Source organism: Ascaphus truei, chromosome 7, assembly GCF_040206685.1.
Source record: "Ascaphus truei isolate aAscTru1 chromosome 7, aAscTru1.hap1, whole genome shotgun sequence".
Classification (NCBI taxonomy): Eukaryota; Metazoa; Chordata; class Amphibia; order Anura; family Ascaphidae; genus Ascaphus; species Ascaphus truei.
The window spans coordinates 62,889,795-62,908,102 of NC_134489.1; the positions used below are offsets into that span (position 1 = coordinate 62,889,795).

The following is an 18,308-nucleotide window of genomic DNA, read 5'->3' on the forward strand; positions in this document are numbered from 1 at the left end:
AGACTGTTTTCTGCCCATGACCGTATCCTCATGGCGTCTTAGGAGCGATAGTCTCCTTGTGCCCCTCTGGGCGCTTTATATAATTGGCCGATACCACATTGTCTGTTTGAATTCTGATCGATTTGCCTCTCCATTGAGCTTAGAATGCTATCAGCGCTTAGAAGAGATTTGCTGGAAACCTTTTCTCAGTTTGATGCCACTGTCCCGGCACCGTGTATTTCTGCCAGTGTGCACCCAATACAAACCGTCAGGTGTCTAAGGAACAACCCTTCTAAGAGGTTTTCTTTCTGCTGCCACCACCGTAGCAAAGTTCTGGTATGGAGTGAGTGAACCTGAGGTGTCTGTCTCACATTCAAGACTTATGTCTGAAGTGGTTTTATGCGTTGTCATGCAAACAGTATTGATTCTAGGAGTCTTAGCACCTTCATGGACCAATGTAGTGATACCTTTGGGACAGTTTTTAAATATCTGACCTTTATCACTTATTTTTATCCAGTTGCAGATAGACCCTCTTGTTGTTCGTGTCAAATTGTAGTCCTAAAAACTGCATGCTCTATGCTGGGGTCAACTTTCATTGTTCCCAGTTGATGATCCAACATCATACAGGATGTGAATGTACAGGATATGTTGTTATGATGCTTTTAGTAGCCAGTCGTATAGATAAGACACTGCCGAGATGCGCTGCTACCCAATAGCGGCTGCTACTATCACCTTTGTAAAACCTCTGGAGGCGGCTGAAAGGCTGAAGGACAGAACCCTGAAAGGAAAGCATTTTACTTCGTCCTCTTCTAGTATAGCAAGTCTTAAGAACTTCTGAAGACCATAGCAGATGGGAATGTACTTATTATCCTTCAGATTACAAACATTAAATCTCCTGAATTTAAGGTGTTGAAGACTGACTCCATCTTGAAATGCTCCTGGCGAACATACTGATTTATGAATTTCAGATCCAAGACTGGCCTGAATCCTCTTCTCGCATTTGGAACCAACATGATGAAATATATTGCTCCTTTTTCTTGATGCTTTGGAACAGGGCTGACTACTTCAGCTACCCTGAACCTTTGTACCGCCTCACCGAGGTCTCCTTTGTTTGACTGAACACACTGGCAAAGACGTGATCATTAATCTTTATGTGGGCCTTTCTGCAAACTATAGAAAAAACCCTTTCTATCAATTGTTGGACACAGCTATCTGTTGTCAAATGATGCCACTAACAAAGTAACTACGTCCGGGATCTATTTGCCCTTCTGTCCTGTGGCAGAAGTCGGTCAGCATGTGAAGGGTTAAATCCACACGCTATCTGCTCTGTATACGTCTGTCGCCACTCATTGCTCATCTGCAGCCTGAGCAGTCTTCTAAAAACCCTGTACGTAGTTCATGTGGGCTCCGACACCCGGCAGTGATGTCAGATCCTGTCATGTGTTGAGTAAGAAAATATCAAGCAGACATTGCCCGGCTTCACGTGCGTGGACGCAATTTAAGTCCCCCCTCATCCCAGCCCGTCAGCCAGCTGTAGTACCGGCAGTCACAGCCCTGCGAAGTGACTGGGGACCGGCTAAGATTATAGTAGGCACATACGATGGAGCGCATGGAGTCGTGCGCCTGTCGACCGAGTGATGGGTGCATTGCGAGGGAGTGATTGGGGAGGCGTGGTGGACGCGTCACCAGGCTGGTTCGCTGTCATTGGCTGAACCGCTCAAGTGAGACGCAGCGCGGAAAAAACAAATTAATTTGTAGCTGGAAAATGTTTTTGCGCTGTTGCTCTACATCGACCCACTATGGATGGGCTTATATGGCTGCTGCAGTTTGTTCGCGCAGCGCGTGAAATCGCACACACCGCAGCGCCTACTATAATTGCGGCCCAAGGATTCTTACCAGCTTTCAATGAGATAGGAGTCTGGGTCCCCTGGCAGAATGAGCCTGAGGAAGCCGATTACTCGGCGAAACGCGTTGCTCGAATTGGTGGCATTTTATGTCCCACGGAGGCTTCCGTACCCAGTTCCTACTAGCCGCAACTACAGCAAAGCAGAGAAGTGTCATCACTCTGCACCCCGGACGCGGGGCGGAACTACCTGCTGCAAGGGCTCGTGACTGGGCTACGTGGAAAGGCCAGAAGATTATTGTGTATGCGAGTTCCTTTTTTGTTGCACTTTATTAATAAATGTTATTTTTAAACCTATACTGAGATCGTGCATCACTTGTCCCCCTTTCACTGCGGGACCGGGGAGGGACACTCACTGACGTCAAGCAACCAGGGAGAGAGTCCCTGTTGAAGCACCGTTGGAGAGCTATTCCCTGCGTCCGGTCTAAAGGCTTGGACGGGTTGAACAAACCATAAAGATACCAACACCTTCACCATTACTCACACTGGGCCGTGTGAGTACATATGTATTAACATATCACTTATATCCTATTGATTTTCATCACCAGTATTTGGAGAAGTCAGGTTTTAACCTGAAAGATACCAATTTTTAGCTTTTGCTTTCACAAGGCCGTGTAAGTATATTATATATTTTAAACTTGGTCCCATAACCACTATAGAAGAACGTTATCAGCTTTACACTGTTTGTACCTGCATTGTGTATTTTCCTAATCCCATGCTCCCCCATTTTTTCCGTTTTTATTGCTTACAGAGTCAGTTTTTTTACTCACTGGTACACTCCTTCAGAGTGTCCAAGGTCCCCATATCTCCAGGTGTTATGTCGGGCTGTAAACCGCCTGAGGGAGCCTGATATAACAAACAAAATGTTGCACAAGCTCCTACCACTGGGTAGGACAAAAATAAACCCTGCACAGGTCAATTGTGAGGTGCCCTTTATATAGCAGTTGCAAGTTTCTTCCTGTCCTACCTCAGGAGGTGGAGTCTATAATTCTATGATACTTTCTGATGGATTGGGAGTAAAATACAAGTAATGTTCTTTATGACACTGCAAGTGTAGAACATTGAAATTCCACGTTAACACCCCACAGGTTCTGCTTTATCAGGAGCAGTTTTAAAACCATGTAAAGGAAAAGGGTTCTGTAGTTTTCAATAGACGTATTGGTCTGGGGATTTGTAGATTGTGATATATTTTAGGGCATGTCTTATAAACAATTTTTTTTCTTTAGGACTGGAAGTGCAAACCAATTTTGGAGTAGAAGGGCGACTAGATTATTGCACAGTAATTTTGAATACATTTAAAGACTCACAAATACTGGCAAGGTGTAGAAGTATAATGATTTGTAACATCCGTTTAGTATATATTTACGTTACCTTGGCTTACAAATGAGCATAAATGTGTAAAACGTCACTAAGCTGACCAACTACATAGAAATTAGCATAAGCAGACAGTCCAAGGGCCATTCCAAGGCCCTTCATAGGTCAGGTTTTACCCACTCTTTAAGGAGACAATCATGAGAGTTCATCATAGATGTAATGATACTGCACAGAGCTTTCAAAACCTCACAGGTCTATATACCGTTTTCTCATTTTCGATAAGCTCTCCCGTTAATCCCCTAAAAGGCATCACAAACTAGAACAAGAAAGCAGAAATTCAATACACTTTAGCCTTCCTGATTTGTCCAGTGTTAAGAATTACATCACGTACTGTACAAAATGGCAAACTTGACTCTCCATAAGGAGGGGGAAAAAAAAGGATATTGAAATATTTGTATACCTTATTTTGTAAAGAAATGGTTTAGTCTACACCTAGGTCTAGCTTGCTTTCAAAGGGAATAGTTATTTGCAAGTACTCCACTCGCTCAAGTACAACAAACACTGATCGTTAAAGGAGCTCTAAAACGCCTGTTCTATAATAAAATAAAATATTTTTTCTAGCTGGTCTCAGCTGTTTTGGAGGTCAATGGCTCCTCCTTCCCCGGGTTTAAGCTTGCCCATCCCCACTTTCCAAGTAAGCAGGTTTTCTTTTCATGTGTCTGGTTGTGACAGGTTCAATCCAGGGACCATTCTTCCTCTTATTTTAGAGGTAAATAAGAATTTTAATCAGTTAGTGTTAGGACCTGCAAATTGGTCATGCCTTGAACTGGCTCGCAGGCTTATACACTTTGGCCAAAGCGTTAACTAAATGACCCTTTTTCAAGAGATATACAGGTATTTCACTGTGTATTTTTGTCACATTGGATGTTGCTCTGGACTTTTTGTTTCTTGTTGTATACCTTATTTTGTAAATACATTGTTTAGTCTACACCTAGGTGGTGTAAGCTTGCTTTCAAAGGGAATAGTTATTTGCAAGTACTCCACTCGCTCAAGTACAGCAAACACTGATTTTTAAAGGAGCCCTAAAACGCCTGTTCTATAATAAAAATCACACTTACCACTTGAGCTGGACGGAAATAAATACTCTTATCTGCTCCACAGCTTATCATATGCATCTGTTCTCTGTCACCTAAAAGGGAGTGGAGATTATTAGAACTAACTGATGATTGGTAGAAAGAGACAAATGCAGCAAGAATAACCAAGCCAGCATCATTTACATTGACTCCTATGTACATGTAGATCTCCCACCCAAAAGGTACAAGGCTACAGACCCCTGTACGTAAGAATACAGGTTAGATATACGTTTCTCTAGTAGCATCGAGACAGTATATCTTCACAACCTAAGAGAGAAATGGAAGAAATTTATTTTTAAAAAGGAGGGAAAGAAAAATGTAAAAGAAGGGGGAAAAAAAAGAGGGATAAAGCACTTTAAGTTGACGAATGTTAGAAAGCTGTAATTACTTAGCATTGTTTCCCATCACTTGATGCTGAATCTGCAAATCAGCACTAGTATAACCAAGTTCTCACAGCAAAGTACAGTATGAAGATATAGCAAGAGGCATGGTCAACTAAACAATACCTCTAGAGATTACATCTACACGTAAACCTATTGGCCTTATTTCTACAAAAATAAACTACTTTTTTCTAAGATCTAACCAGGGCATGTGCACTCTGGGACAATAACTCACTTCATACCAAGAGTTCCAATTCCCACAAAAATATAGCAGTTTCTTTTTTCTTGTGTATAGCATACATACAGCACTGTATGAGAACCGAATATAAAACTTGGTATTACCTGCAAATTTCACCGCTGTAATGGAGGATGAGTGATCATCAAGCGTTTGTTCAAGCACGTAATTATTTTCCACATTCAGCACATGGATTAATCGGTCCCTACTAGCAGAGGCCAACAGTGTCACACCTGTAGGGATTGAAAGGATCCACATTTTTATCCTATGAAAATATAATCTTAAACGTTTCACATTATTGTATGAAGAAACTCTCCAGCAAAAACTCAAACCCATTCAGAGGACCTAAATAAAAACGAAAATCATGCTGATTTTCCAAAAAAGAGAAGCCAACGCACAGATGGTAACATTTCTAAGAAAAAACAGTGAGGGTAAATAAAGAGGGTGGCCTCTACACATTTGATCCTAAAATAATAACTAGTTTGCTGTAATTCTTGCTGGCTAGGTAACGAATACCTACCAGTCTCAGGCTTGGCGTATTCCAGGCACAGAACTTCCCCTTCATGAGCTTCTATCGACACCAACTCATCAAAGATCTTCAAGTCATATATTCTTAAAAAGGTAAAACAAAAAAAGTATTTCAATAGTACAATAAGAATAATACAGTTAAAACCTCAATCTGCACAACCACAAAAGAAAATATTTACAAAATCTTATTCCAGTGGTACCTAACCCCGAGTAGGCTGAGCCAGATCTTCCCAGGCACACCTGATCTATGCTGGAGGGGGTGTGGTCTGAGAGGAGATATGGTACATACAGTATATGGTGGACCTGCCCAAACACACAAAAATTCTGAACGCATATTCAAAATATGCTGCAGGAGTCCACGGAGCAGAGAATCCCTTTGGACCCTGTGATATACTTATTAGGTAAACCTGTTGAGGAGGTTCCCTCTCCAGTGGGAAAACTGATTAGATTCATACTTACAGGAGCACGCTGCTCAATAGCAGCTGCTTGGAAAAATATAAATGTGCCCTCCAAACAAACAATAAATAAAAAGATTGAAAGAAGTCAAAATGATGGAACAACTATCGGCCAAGCTTAATCAAAAACTAGAGGAATTTCACAAAGTTTGGGATCTATGGACCCCAGCCTAGCCTCAATCCAGAAAGGGGGGGGGGGGAGAGAGGGAAGGGAAAAAAAAAAAGGGGGACTCCACGATTAACAGATCAGAACCATGGATACTGTTTATGTGTGCCTCCACCTCCCCCCCCCCCTCCTTTCCCCTCTCCGTCCCTCCTCCCACGACCCTCTCTTTATCTATCCCCTAATCTTAACCTATCCTATCCAACAAAATTAGCAGAATTTAAGAGTTGACAACTTTAACGATATAAATCTGAAGTCACATTAATGCAACACTCAAACATATGGAGAGCCATATAGTTAATATAAATCATTAAACTGTCAAGATAAATCTTCTTTATACTGCTGTTTTATGTGACCAAGTACCTGTATGAATACCAATCTTATTGTTAAAGATTGAAATGTATAATGTGAAGTTATGTATGCAAAACAATAAAAAAAAAATGAAACAAAAAAAAATTTAAAAAAAGAATAATACAGAAACACTAGCTAGACGCGTGTGAAAGTGTGAAAGTGTGAAAGTGTGAAAGTGTGAAAGTGTGAAAGCTCACGTGTACACCCCCCCCCCCCTTCCCCCAACCACCCCAAGAGTATAAAATAGTTAAAACGTGCTTTACGGAGACCCACTGCACAGAAGCACAGCGGTATATAACAAAATTGTGGCAGCACATAGATACATTGGGTCTCATCCTAAACTCATGGTACTGAATGTATACAGTTAACCTCTGAAAACAATAACAAATGCTGCTGAAACGGACTTCATTAGAGATCTTCTACTCAAAAGGATTGCTATTCGTGCCTCATTACAGAGGAAGAGAAAGGCTGCAGATGATAATTTTCATGGCCAGTACAAAATAAAATAACTGGCTATGAACTTGCTTGTTCTTTGTGGTCCATTAGGTAAGGACTATCTGCCACAGGAGACCAGCACTTTTAACACCAAAACCTTCATGGATCAGGATCACCAAGCACAGGACAAAGTAATTGAATAAACAGGGTTTATTCTGGCATAACCAGCAAATGCACAAAATACGCAATATCACATACACTCACCAAACGGGGGACCTGGGGGAAGTCTCTAGCCTCACTAAGTGCAGGGACCTGCTTCAAATAGATTTACCCTGTCCGCTTCTTCTCCAAGTATCCAAAATGCTATTTGCGCAATAGCAACTTTATGAATCTTCCGCCAGTTTCTCTCCGTCAGCTCCGTGGGATCACTCTCAAAATCCCACTAACATCCAGCTCCAATTGGGACACTGAACTAGCTACGCTGTGAGCGCTGGCCCCTTACATAGCCCACCTGAGCTATCTTTAACATTGCCCGTCGCTCCTGCTCAATCACAGCGTGAACCAGCAAGCTAACAAACAATGGGAGGAGGGGAGCGGGCTTAGGGACTCCAGACCTGGAAAGCGGAGAATTTGAAACTGCCCAGGAGAAACATTGCCTGCGGGGCTCAGAGCCGGCAACTCATTCTATTAACCAGTCCACTACGTTTGTGAATTGCTGAGTCTCCCTCCATAGAAATGATACTAATCATTCACATAACTTAATTTACATTTTGCAGCCCTGAAATTTTTATCTCATCACAGGACAATACTGATTCAATAAACTGGGGAATTGCAACATAGGCAATAAAGTGTTTTAAAGACAATATATTTATACATAAGTGTTTTTTGCATTCCCTCCCCAGACATTAAATACATTTGGCTGAAATCCACATTACTCAGCCACCCAGGTTACACGGTTTTAGGGGTAGCTAGCTGGGCTTCACCCTTATTTTGTGATGCCAGCTACCCCGACCGTCACACTATCCAACTGGGCTGTGGGCCAAATACTGCACCCCAAAGAGCTTTGGAGTGACCCTTGGGCTGTCTGTTCCTGGCAATTAAATTGTAGTTGCTCAAGCAGTTAGATCATTTCCACACAAACTCCGTTTCTCTAATTAAAAAAAAACACATACACAATATTTTTCAAAAAGATAGGAAAAAGAATGAATGGGTTTGAAACCAAACAAGTCTGTATCATCTTCACACTGGTGAAGAAATTAAAATGACAGTGGGCCAGTCATATCGCAGGAAGAAATTACCATCTTTGGACAAAGATGGTACTCTACTCCACGGGTACGCAAACTGGGGGGGCGCAAGATTTTTCAGGGGGGTGCGGGAGGCCACGGGCGGTTGCCGAGGCCCTGCGCCCTTACCCAAGGCATTAAAATGTAATGCCGCGGGATCCCGTGAGGCTTCTGGAACCTTACATAGTGCTATGATAAGTAGCGGAAGGGTTCATTTAATAAAAAATAAAAAAATACACCCTCACAATTGACTTTGTCCATCCGATTATGTGATATTGCGCTCAAATGCATTTTCTTTTATAAGCTACAGTACTTTGATGCACATGCTTTGCTTATTTAAATTATCCTTTGCCTACTGACAGCTGTAGCAGTTATACATATACTTGCCTGATGTTTCCTCCCCTGTCACCTGAAGCCAAGTGTTGACCATCAGGACAAATTGTTATCACACGCACACCAGATTTTACATCTCTGACATCAGATTTTTCTATTGTAACAGTGACATCCTTTAGGTGTTGGATGTTGTTATCAACATAAATCACCTTCTGCAAGTCCTTTAAATACAAACAGAATTTGTTTTGATACCTGTTCATTAAGGATTCATTTGGTGTCACAATTCAGCGTGTGTTTTAAATATACAGACAGCACAAAAAATATAATTGAGGCTCACTAGTACAAGATAATTCACCCTTTTTCCACCCTAGTAGCGTGAGATGGACGGATAAGAAAGTGGAAAGATGTTGTGGTGCACTATGCAAAGTACTGTGAGAGTGATTTTACGAAGCAGAGCTGTAATTGACAGCTCTACAGTCAACAGCCAGATCACTCCTAATGTTTCATCCAGACAAATCACATATTTTAATACCTGTACATAGGCCCAACATTAGTAAACATTCAAAAATAGGGATGTGAAAAGATCTGAACTTTCATAATACTTTTAAAAATTTCTACCATGTTTGAGGGAGACCCATAACGTTCATCTGATGTAATGATTTTTTTATAATGAGCCATTAAAATGCTAAATCAAGAAAAGAATTCAAAGTTATTACGTTACTATAGATATTCCTCTTTAAACAGGGGACTGAGCTTCTTTCTGTGTTCCACAGACGAATGGTGTTGTCTGATGAACACGTCAAAAATGATCCAGAAGGCTGGCATGGCTTTTCTTCAACCTCTGGGTAGACCTAAACGTATATAAAAAATACAGGAGAGATGAAGAAAGGAGAAAATCGCAACTCACAACCCCCTTTACTTTACATTTTCTCATAATTTGCAGCTAGATTTATTATAACGCAAATAAAAAATAAATCAATAAAAACAAAAAAACATGGTGTCATCAGTTTTCGCCCAGACATTTTAAGATGTCTCCCAAAACATCAGTTTGCGCTCATAAGAATTACAGAGGCACATCCTGAAAAAGCATCCAAGGCTGGAGAAGGAGCAGCAGTTCTGCTAAATCTAATTTAAATCCCATTTACAGGCAGCTTCTTAGGTTGAACATAACTGGGAGGCAACAAGTCAGTTTAGCTTGCAAGTGACTATAAATGCCCTGGCACTGGCTGAGTCCATAGGGACTGCAGACATGCGGAGGCGCGTGGAGGCTGAGGGACTGCAGGTGCTTTCCCTGGCCTTAGTCCGCGCGCCGTCCGGGGGAGGGTCTGGGGACGGGCCAGTGACGTCACGGAGCTGGTTCTCCCTCATTGGGCGAACCGCTCACTTGACCGTCTCTCCACCCGCAAATTTAAATCTGTCTCCTAAGCCTCCGCACGCCTGCGGAAGCGTGCGTGAGCCCCTGTTAAAGCCGCTCTTATTGCGGCTGCAGGTGCTCACTGGTAAGCGTGCGCGCGGCTCAGAGCGGGTCAGCACTGACCATGCCCTCGGCCTTACATTATATCCACATACACACTTGTCTACTGATCAGAACATTCTATTTACTTTTTGGTCATTTACATGTATTTTCAAAATGTTCACAGGAATAGAAGCAGGTTAAAAAGAAAGTCGGAACGTCAAACCATTCTTTATAATTGTAGAACAGCCACTCTTACAGATGAAAAATAAATCAAAAGCAATTTCTCTCTGTTGGCCCGCTATACTATTTTTATCTAACAAAGTTTGAATGGGTTAATTCCGACTTACCTCTACATTCCAGACGTATGAGCTGTGATAAAGAGCTGAAAACACTTTTCCAACTTTTTTGGTGTCATTAACGTCCCAGACGTACAAACTATGATCATTATATACACAACATAGCCACTTCTTGCACTCATCATACACTAAGGCAGTGGTGTCAGGAAAGCTTGAGTTTGTCTTTTTTGTAAATAGCATACTAGGAAGGAGAAACCACACATAAATGTTTTGCAAGGTCATTTTACAGAATAAACGCTGAAGTAATAAAAGTTATATTAATTTGTTATGGTTATATAATTGATTTATCCAAAATAAAAAAGAAATAATCATGATTCCCCATGCAAACCATTTGGGTATTTTAGTTAAAAGTATCTATATTAATTTTTCTTTACCTGAATATTTGCAATTACCTTGGATCAAGTCCCTGTGCAATATCCACACCCAAGTAATGAGGTTTGGGCAAATCTGTAATGTACTGAAGATTCCGAGCATTAAATATCCTTACAATCCCTTCCACGCATCCACAAAAAACAAACTTCTCTGTCACAGAGAGACAATTTGACAATGGTACCTAGAAGGAGCAGAGATGTACTGGGAACTTACTGTGCTGCATCCTTAAAGTAGCAATCCATGCATCCTTAAAGTAGCAATCAACTCAACATAACATATTTTTGTCTAAGGACATTTAAATAATAATAGCATGTTCTTGCATAGCGCTTTACAGAGACATTTTGCCGGCACAGGTCCCTGTCCCGTGGAGCTTACAATCTATGATTTTGGTGCCTGAGGCACAAGGAGATAAAGTGATTTGCCCAAGATCACAAGGAGCCGACACTGGGAATTGAACCAGGTTCAATCTCAATGCCAGGTTACATTTAGCAGGAAAAGGGTTACTTAGAGCTGTGAGTACACCCTGATCAAGCACAAACGTAAAAAAAAAAAAAAAATAAGTTAGGGGAAAGGCATATATTATTGCTTTAAGTAGATTAATTGTAGGTTGTGATACCTTTTAAGTGGGCCAACATTAAGGTTCTTAATTGATACAATTCTACTGTACATGCATTTTCAAACCTAGGGATTCCTCTGCAAGTGTACCGCTTTGAGCCTACATTGTATCAAATCTACCATTTTTATTAGGATTGTAGCGCTCAAATAACATTTGGAAATTTTTTTGACTTTTTTCTACAAGTAGTTAAAAGCAGTGTTTGCATTTAAATGATATAATAACATGTCTCCACACATGATCTTCTCCATTCATATCCTGTTTTCATGCAAACTCGCTTGGCAATCAACAAACATCACTATAAGAAAATACCTTGTTATGATTGTGTCCACACAACATCCCTGAGAGCTTTTATCAGAAGACTTATGATTTATGTTACTCTCCGGTTTGAACCAAATCAATTTTAATTTTCAATTTACAAAACAAAATATTACTTGTTTGGGGTGCAATGAGAAATGTACCATATGAGAATAAATGTCCATATTACCTTCAACTTGATCCATTTCTCAAGTACTCTCTTTGCATCGAACTGACAAAGGACTCCAGAGTGAGAAATGCAAAAAGTGCTTCCAGAGTTTCCGCCTTTCCCACAAGCTACGCCACAAAAGACATTATCGTGAAGATCTCCTAATAACCCTGACCTTCCCACGAGAGGCACGGTTCCATTAATCTGTGAAAGAGAAACAATAGGTATAACATTGTATCACTTTGCATAAAGCACCTGGTAATTTGTCAGTAGTCTCAAGGAAACCCAAAATGAAACAAATGGCATAATGTTTAATTAGTTAAATCTTTGTGTTTGATCTGTAAATAAGTGACAATTTGCTATATAAGAAATGTCCAAACCTACTGACAATCCATTTTAATTTTAAGGATCGTCACAGTCAGGGAAACTCCATGGCCGCCATTTAATCTCCAAGAACTCCCAGTTTGTCTCAGCCTCACAAACTGACGGCAAAGACATCTCCAGACTAATGTCGGGTTCATCTAACCTGATCTACAATGTTGCTCTTTTGAATGACATCTGATAACTTAACAATTTCATTAAGTTACAAGACAGAACAACTCTCATGGATTTTTTATTTATTTACCTATTCCAGTGACCAGCCCTTCGGACCAGTTATGTTAGTAATACTGTATTGTGTATGTGTTTATCTATATCACACACACACACACACACACACACACTTTGCTTTATATTAAATAGTAGTCGTCCAGAATAGGAATATGATGCTCTACACAGAATGAGATATATATCTAGAGATAGATATCTAGAAAGAGATAGATATCTAGAGAGAGAGAGAGATAGATATCTAGAGAGAGAGAGAGAGAGATAGATAGATATCGAGAGAGAGATGGCCATAAATACACTGAAGGAGAAGGCCCGCAGAGCATTTTATGCAATAAGGAAACAGATGTACCACCTCAAACCACCAATAAGAATCTGGGAGAAAATATTCAACAGCATCATCACACCCATCCTTCTGTACGGCAGCGAAGTGTGGGGCCCTGTAACATACCCAGACTCCACAAAATGGGATACCAGCCCAACAGAAATACTGCATCTAGAATTCTGCAAATACCTTCTCCAAGTACACAGGAGTACATCAAACAATGCATGCCGGGCGGAGCTGGGCCGCTTTCCTCTACTGCTCACGATACAGAAGAGAGCACTGACATTCTGGGCTCACCTAAACACCAGCCATCCACAGTCTTACTGCTACAGAGCAATGCAAAGTCAGGACCTCCTCACTAGACCCTGTGCCATCAAACAACTTGTCCTCTCACTCCAAGGACAAAACCCCACACAGATTAACAACCTGCCGAAAAAAGAAATCAACTCAATCGCCAACGAAATGAAGAAGCAGTATGTGACAAGATGGGAAAATGATATCCAACGCTCAAAGAAGCTGGAGACCTACCACAGCCTAAAGAGAGAATACACTCTGGCACCCTACCTACTGAAGGTAAAAGACCCAAAACAGAGACAGACCCTGAGCCAGAACAGAATAAGTGCCCACAGCCTAGAAATAGAAACAGGCAGGCACAGACAAAACTGGAAGCCCCGGGAGATGAGACTGTGCCAAAGATGTGAGCTAGGTGAGGTAGAAGATGAAACTCACTTCCTGTTGCGTTGCACACAATACTCTGAAGTGAGGAGTGCACACCTAGAGAGGCTAGCTGCTGTTGTCCAGAACTTTGATAATACAGAGGAGAACCGAAAAGTGGCGATCCTCCTGGGAGAAGATGAAACCACAGCAGAACTAGCTGCACACTATATCAGCACCTGCCACAAGCTGAGAGACGTACATTAACCCCCACACCCCTATGTGAAACTGTTACCCATATGCCCTGCAATCATTGTACCCTATCCCTGGTGTTCGTGTGGTTGTTGTCCCCCACCCCCTATTGTTCACGCTTTGGCAATACTGAAATGCTCTTTCGTCATGCCAATAAAGCTGATTTGATTTGATTGAGAGAGAGAGAGAGGGGGGGATATCTAGAGAGAGAGAGGGATATCTAGAGAGAGAGACAGAGAGAGGGATATCTAGAGAGAGAGAGAGAGAGAGAGAGAGAGGGATATCTAGAGAGAGAGAGAGAGGGATATCTAGAGAGAGAGAGAGAGAGAGAGGGGGATATCTAGAGAGAGAGGGATATCTAGAGAGAGAGGGATATCTAGAGAGAACGAGAGAGAGATATCTAGAGAGAGAGAGAGAGAGATCTATAGAGAGAGAGATATCTAGAGAGAGAGAGAGAGATCTAGAGAGAGAGAGATCTAGAGAGAGAGATATCTAGAGAGAGATATCTAGAGAGAGAGATATCTAGAGAGAGAGATATCTAGAGAGAGAGATATCTAGAGAGAGAGATATCTAGAGAGAGAGAGAGAGAGATAGATATCGAGAGAGAGAGAGAGAGAGAGAGAGAGAGAGAGAGAGAGAGAGAGAGAGAGAGAGAGAGGGGGGGGGATATCTAGAGAGAGAGAGAGGGATATCTAGAGAGAGAGAGAGAGGGATATCTAGAGAGAGAGAGAGAGAGATATCGAGAGATCGAGAGAGAGATATTGAGAGAGAGATATCGAGAGAGAGAGAGAGAGAGATATCTAGAGAGAGAGATATCTAGAGAGAGATATCTAGAGAGAGAGAGATATCTAGAGAGAGAGAGAGAGATATAGAGATGAGATAGATACATATATACATATACACATATACACATATACACATATACACATATATAAACACCTCAAGTCATAAAAATCACATACTACACGGGGGGGGGGGGGGGGTGTTAGGTTTCAGTCACAGATAACATTCCTAAATGCACTGTTTTTAAGTTAAACCTTTGCTCGCTTTATTCACGGAAGAAGAGATCGATATCTCGAAAGCTCGCACAAATAAAAGTATTTAGTTAACCACAGAACGGTACAGTCTATTCATTTTTGATATATATAGATATATATACATACACACTTTAAGTTATGGTGGGTGAAAAAGGCGACAATAAACCTCCACCGTTAGCATATAGCCAATAAAGAATATCACTTGTGAGCACATTCACATGTCTTAGGCTAAGGCCCCGGTCACGCCGCTGTAACGCGCACCCGTGATATTGGCGGCGCGTTCAGCCGATTCCCCGGTCTGCAGCTCACTGCAGGAGGAGAGACCGGGGGGGGGGGGGGGGGTCGTGGCGGGGGAGTGACGGGGGCGCGGCCATGACGTCACCCGGCAGGTTCGCCCTCATTGGCTGAACCGCCGGGGGGCGTGCCTAATCGCTCGACGCGAGTTCCTGCTCTCAATTCTATTGAGCGCAGGAGCAGCTCTCGCCCGAGCGCTGCGGCCCCCCCTCGCAGCGGGCCCGGCGCCATTGAGGGGAGGGCTCTCGTCCGTGCAGCGTAGTAGGCAGCGGGGGCAAGGCCTTAGACCCTGTCTAAGACATGTGAATGTGCGCACAAGTGAAAAGTCTGTGCTGTGTCTCTGTGCTGTGTCTCTGTGCTGTGTCTCTGTGCTGTGTCTCTGTGCTGTGTCTCTGTGCTGTGTCTCTGTGCTGTGTCTCTGTGCTGTGTCTCTGTGCTGTGTCTCTGTAGAGGTATCAGTATCGTGTTAGCCGAGCTTCAATAATCAAAAATAAATAGACGATACCGTTCTGTGGCTAACGAAATGCTTTTATTTGAACGAGCTTTCGAGATACACTGATCTCTTCTTCCGGTGATGTTACAATGAATGAAGCAAGCAAAGGGTATACTTAAAAACAGAATCTATTTTATATATCTATATAAATAGATTGGGTAATTACATTTAACACAAAATATGGTGAAGGCAGTATGATGTCAGGTTTCTGAGACCAACCGTTTCAATGATGGAATTGGACATTTGGTTGCGACACTTTTGCCGCAACCAAGTCGGTCTCGGCGTTTGGTCGCCAAGGGACCCTTCGCTGCTGGACATTCGGCCACCGGTCGATTGGTAAGTTAACTTAAGGGGTATTAGGGGCAAGGGTGCAAGGTTTTTAAGGTAGGGGGTAGATTAGGGGTTAAGTTAGGGGTTTTTAGGGTAAGGTTAGGGGCTTACCTTGGTGGCAAGGCGAGTGGCGGCTTAACGTCAGCAGCGACTTGGTCGTGGTAAATCAGCCTCAAACAAATGTTCCTAGACCATTTCAATGCTAGCTGCTCTAGCACTTTTACCCCACGAATGCAGTGTTGTATTGATACACTTTTGCTGCCAGATAGGATAGCAATGCAGTGCAGAGCACTGAAAGGGTTTATATTTAAATGTCAGTCACACTTATCTGCAGTGACCTCTTAAATGTCAAAATGGAAGCTTTGGAGAGCCTTGTTCATTTTAGAACATGTTCAAGCTGATGGGTTGTATAGCCTCTTTGGTAATCACACTACTACCATCATTGGAAATGGTATTTCTTCAGTATAATTTCTGTGAATGTATGAAGTAACTTAAGAGTTGAACATCTGATTGCTACTGGATTACAAAACAGCAAGAATACTCAGCTCTCCAGAGTAATGACAGCCACCTACCTCCTACCCCGACTGTAATATAACTACTATATTTTGTGGAAACCACATCTCAGGGGTACAGGCATGTAGAGCAGACACTGGTGCAAAACATTTTTTCAGCCAGAGTGTTTGTCATTTGCAGTTGAATGCTATTACTTAGTTATCATCACTTTTGTGTGACGGACTTTCCTGCATCACTCAGTGAATGAATCAATATATCTATATACACTTACCTGAAGCTTTTTTGGGGTCTCCAAATACCAGAACTTGACATGGCGGCTGCCAACAGTCACAAAATAGCTACTGTCCTCTGAAAATGACACTGCTGTTACTTTGCTGGACACTTTGTTTTTAGCCACAATATTGTTGATCTGCAAAACAAAATTGTGCAAACCAGATTTGATCCAAATCGGAAGTGTAACTCTTTTGCCAAGTTATGGGTCATGCAGTATGGTGTGGGACATTTGGTCGCGGCCATTTCGCTATGACCAAATGACAGCCGGCGCTTGGCCGCAACTCACCTCACCACCAAGACCTGTCGCCGCCACGTCCCTAACCCTTGTCTTAAAACTCCCTAACACTACCCCCTCCCCTAAAGTTAACCCCCTACACCAACCACTAAAACCCCTAAAGTTAACCCCCTAAGCACTAAAAAGTTCTTATTATAGGAACGGTCGGTAGCAGAGGTTCAAGCGGCATATGAGCTGTGGCAGAGGGTACGTTTGTGGTCGACCGCCGGCAGCGACCATTTGTCCCATTCCGCAGCAGTAAAGGTGCAGCATTGTATAGGCCCTCTCCATCCTTTTAAGAGGTATTTTATGTAGGGCAATTTTTCAGGGTGGACACTCATTGCGACATGACAAGCTTTGGTTCAGCTTGACCCACACAGAGGGAACATTAAAGGGGTTACTCATTTAACTGCAAGGCTGCAGATAAGGGCATTAGGGCACATAAGCCCCACTTAAGTCAAAAGGCGTTTCCATGCAATAGTACAATTTAATAATCCCTTATTTTTCTTTTACCATCTTGCATTTAGAAACAATGGCTGTAGTGGTACCAAATGATGCAACTGTTTACATTTAATTTTAAGCTTAGTTTAAACTGGACTGATGAAAATTGCAATTGGTACTGTATTTTAGAAAAAGTAACATTGCCAAATATGTCCTCTGATGTACCATGCTTGTATAAGGCCGCGCTTATAGTGCCGGCGACACGACTGATGACGTCACCCGTCGCCATTGAGAAAGGTTTGGAGACGTCGCTGGTTACAAGAGGAGTGACGTCAGCAAGGGGAAGGCAGACGGCCATGTGATTGGCTTATAGGCAGTTTTGAAGCAACGTTGCGTCGCTGGCACTATAAGCGCAGCCTTAGACATAGGACAGTAACTTCAGTTTCTTTTATATAGTGAATTTTTAAATGCATATGTATCCAAGAGTAATTGTTGGCCAACGTAAACACAGAGAAACAGAAGGGTCTCAAATGGACGTTTCAAGCGTTCAGAGGAGATATAAAGCTTTGCAAAAGCATTAACCATTTACAGGGAGTTCTTCCATGCACCAATCCAACCAAGCTTTGTAAATAGCGAGTGTGGTCCGTCTTTTGCGATAGTTTTTAAAAGTATATTGGAACTGTTACTGTAACATTTTTCATATATGTCAGCATTTGGATAACCATAAAGGTATACCTCAAACTTAAGAAAAAGTAATATTGTCTTTTACGACAGTGTGATGTAATTGAAGTTAAAATAAAAAAATAAAAAAAGAGATAACCCATAACATTTAGCATAATTAGATTAATGATATTGTTAAATAAATGGACAGGGTGCAAAAAAGTAGTGTTGGAAAGGCCACGACTGCAGAATAACCGCGTCAAAGCTGTTAACCACTGCTCTGCTTGTGGAAGTCGGACCCCATTGCCTTACATAGTGCTTTGCAAACCTTGTTTACACGAGTTCTCCTGGCACAGCTGCGAAAAAACAAAAACCACTGGCTCCAACTCTAATTCTGCAGCCTG

The 18,308-nt window shown here is 42.0% G+C and overlaps 1 protein-coding gene across 3 annotated transcripts in view; it reads right to left on the reverse strand.

Moving 5' to 3' along the window:
* Positions 1–18,308, reverse strand: part of WDR62 (WD repeat domain 62) — a 74,348-nt gene that overhangs the window by 43,380 nt on the left and 12,660 nt on the right. For all 3 annotated transcript variants that reach the window (XR_012802664.1, XM_075608726.1, XM_075608725.1), the window contains 9 exons: positions 16,528–16,665; positions 11,777–11,959; positions 10,697–10,857; positions 10,296–10,485; positions 9,209–9,343; positions 8,547–8,713; positions 5,465–5,556; positions 5,052–5,177; positions 4,315–4,385 (listed from right to left, as the gene is read on the reverse strand). Coding sequence is in view for 2 of the 3 variants with exons in the window: in XM_075608726.1 (XP_075464841.1) it covers positions 4,315–4,385; positions 5,052–5,177; positions 5,465–5,556; positions 8,547–8,713; positions 9,209–9,343; positions 10,296–10,485; positions 10,697–10,857; positions 11,777–11,959; positions 16,528–16,665 (1,263 nt within the window). In the remaining variant the exon portion in view is untranslated. The remainder of the gene's footprint in view (positions 1–4,314; positions 4,386–5,051; positions 5,178–5,464; positions 5,557–8,546; positions 8,714–9,208; positions 9,344–10,295; positions 10,486–10,696; positions 10,858–11,776; positions 11,960–16,527; positions 16,666–18,308) is intronic.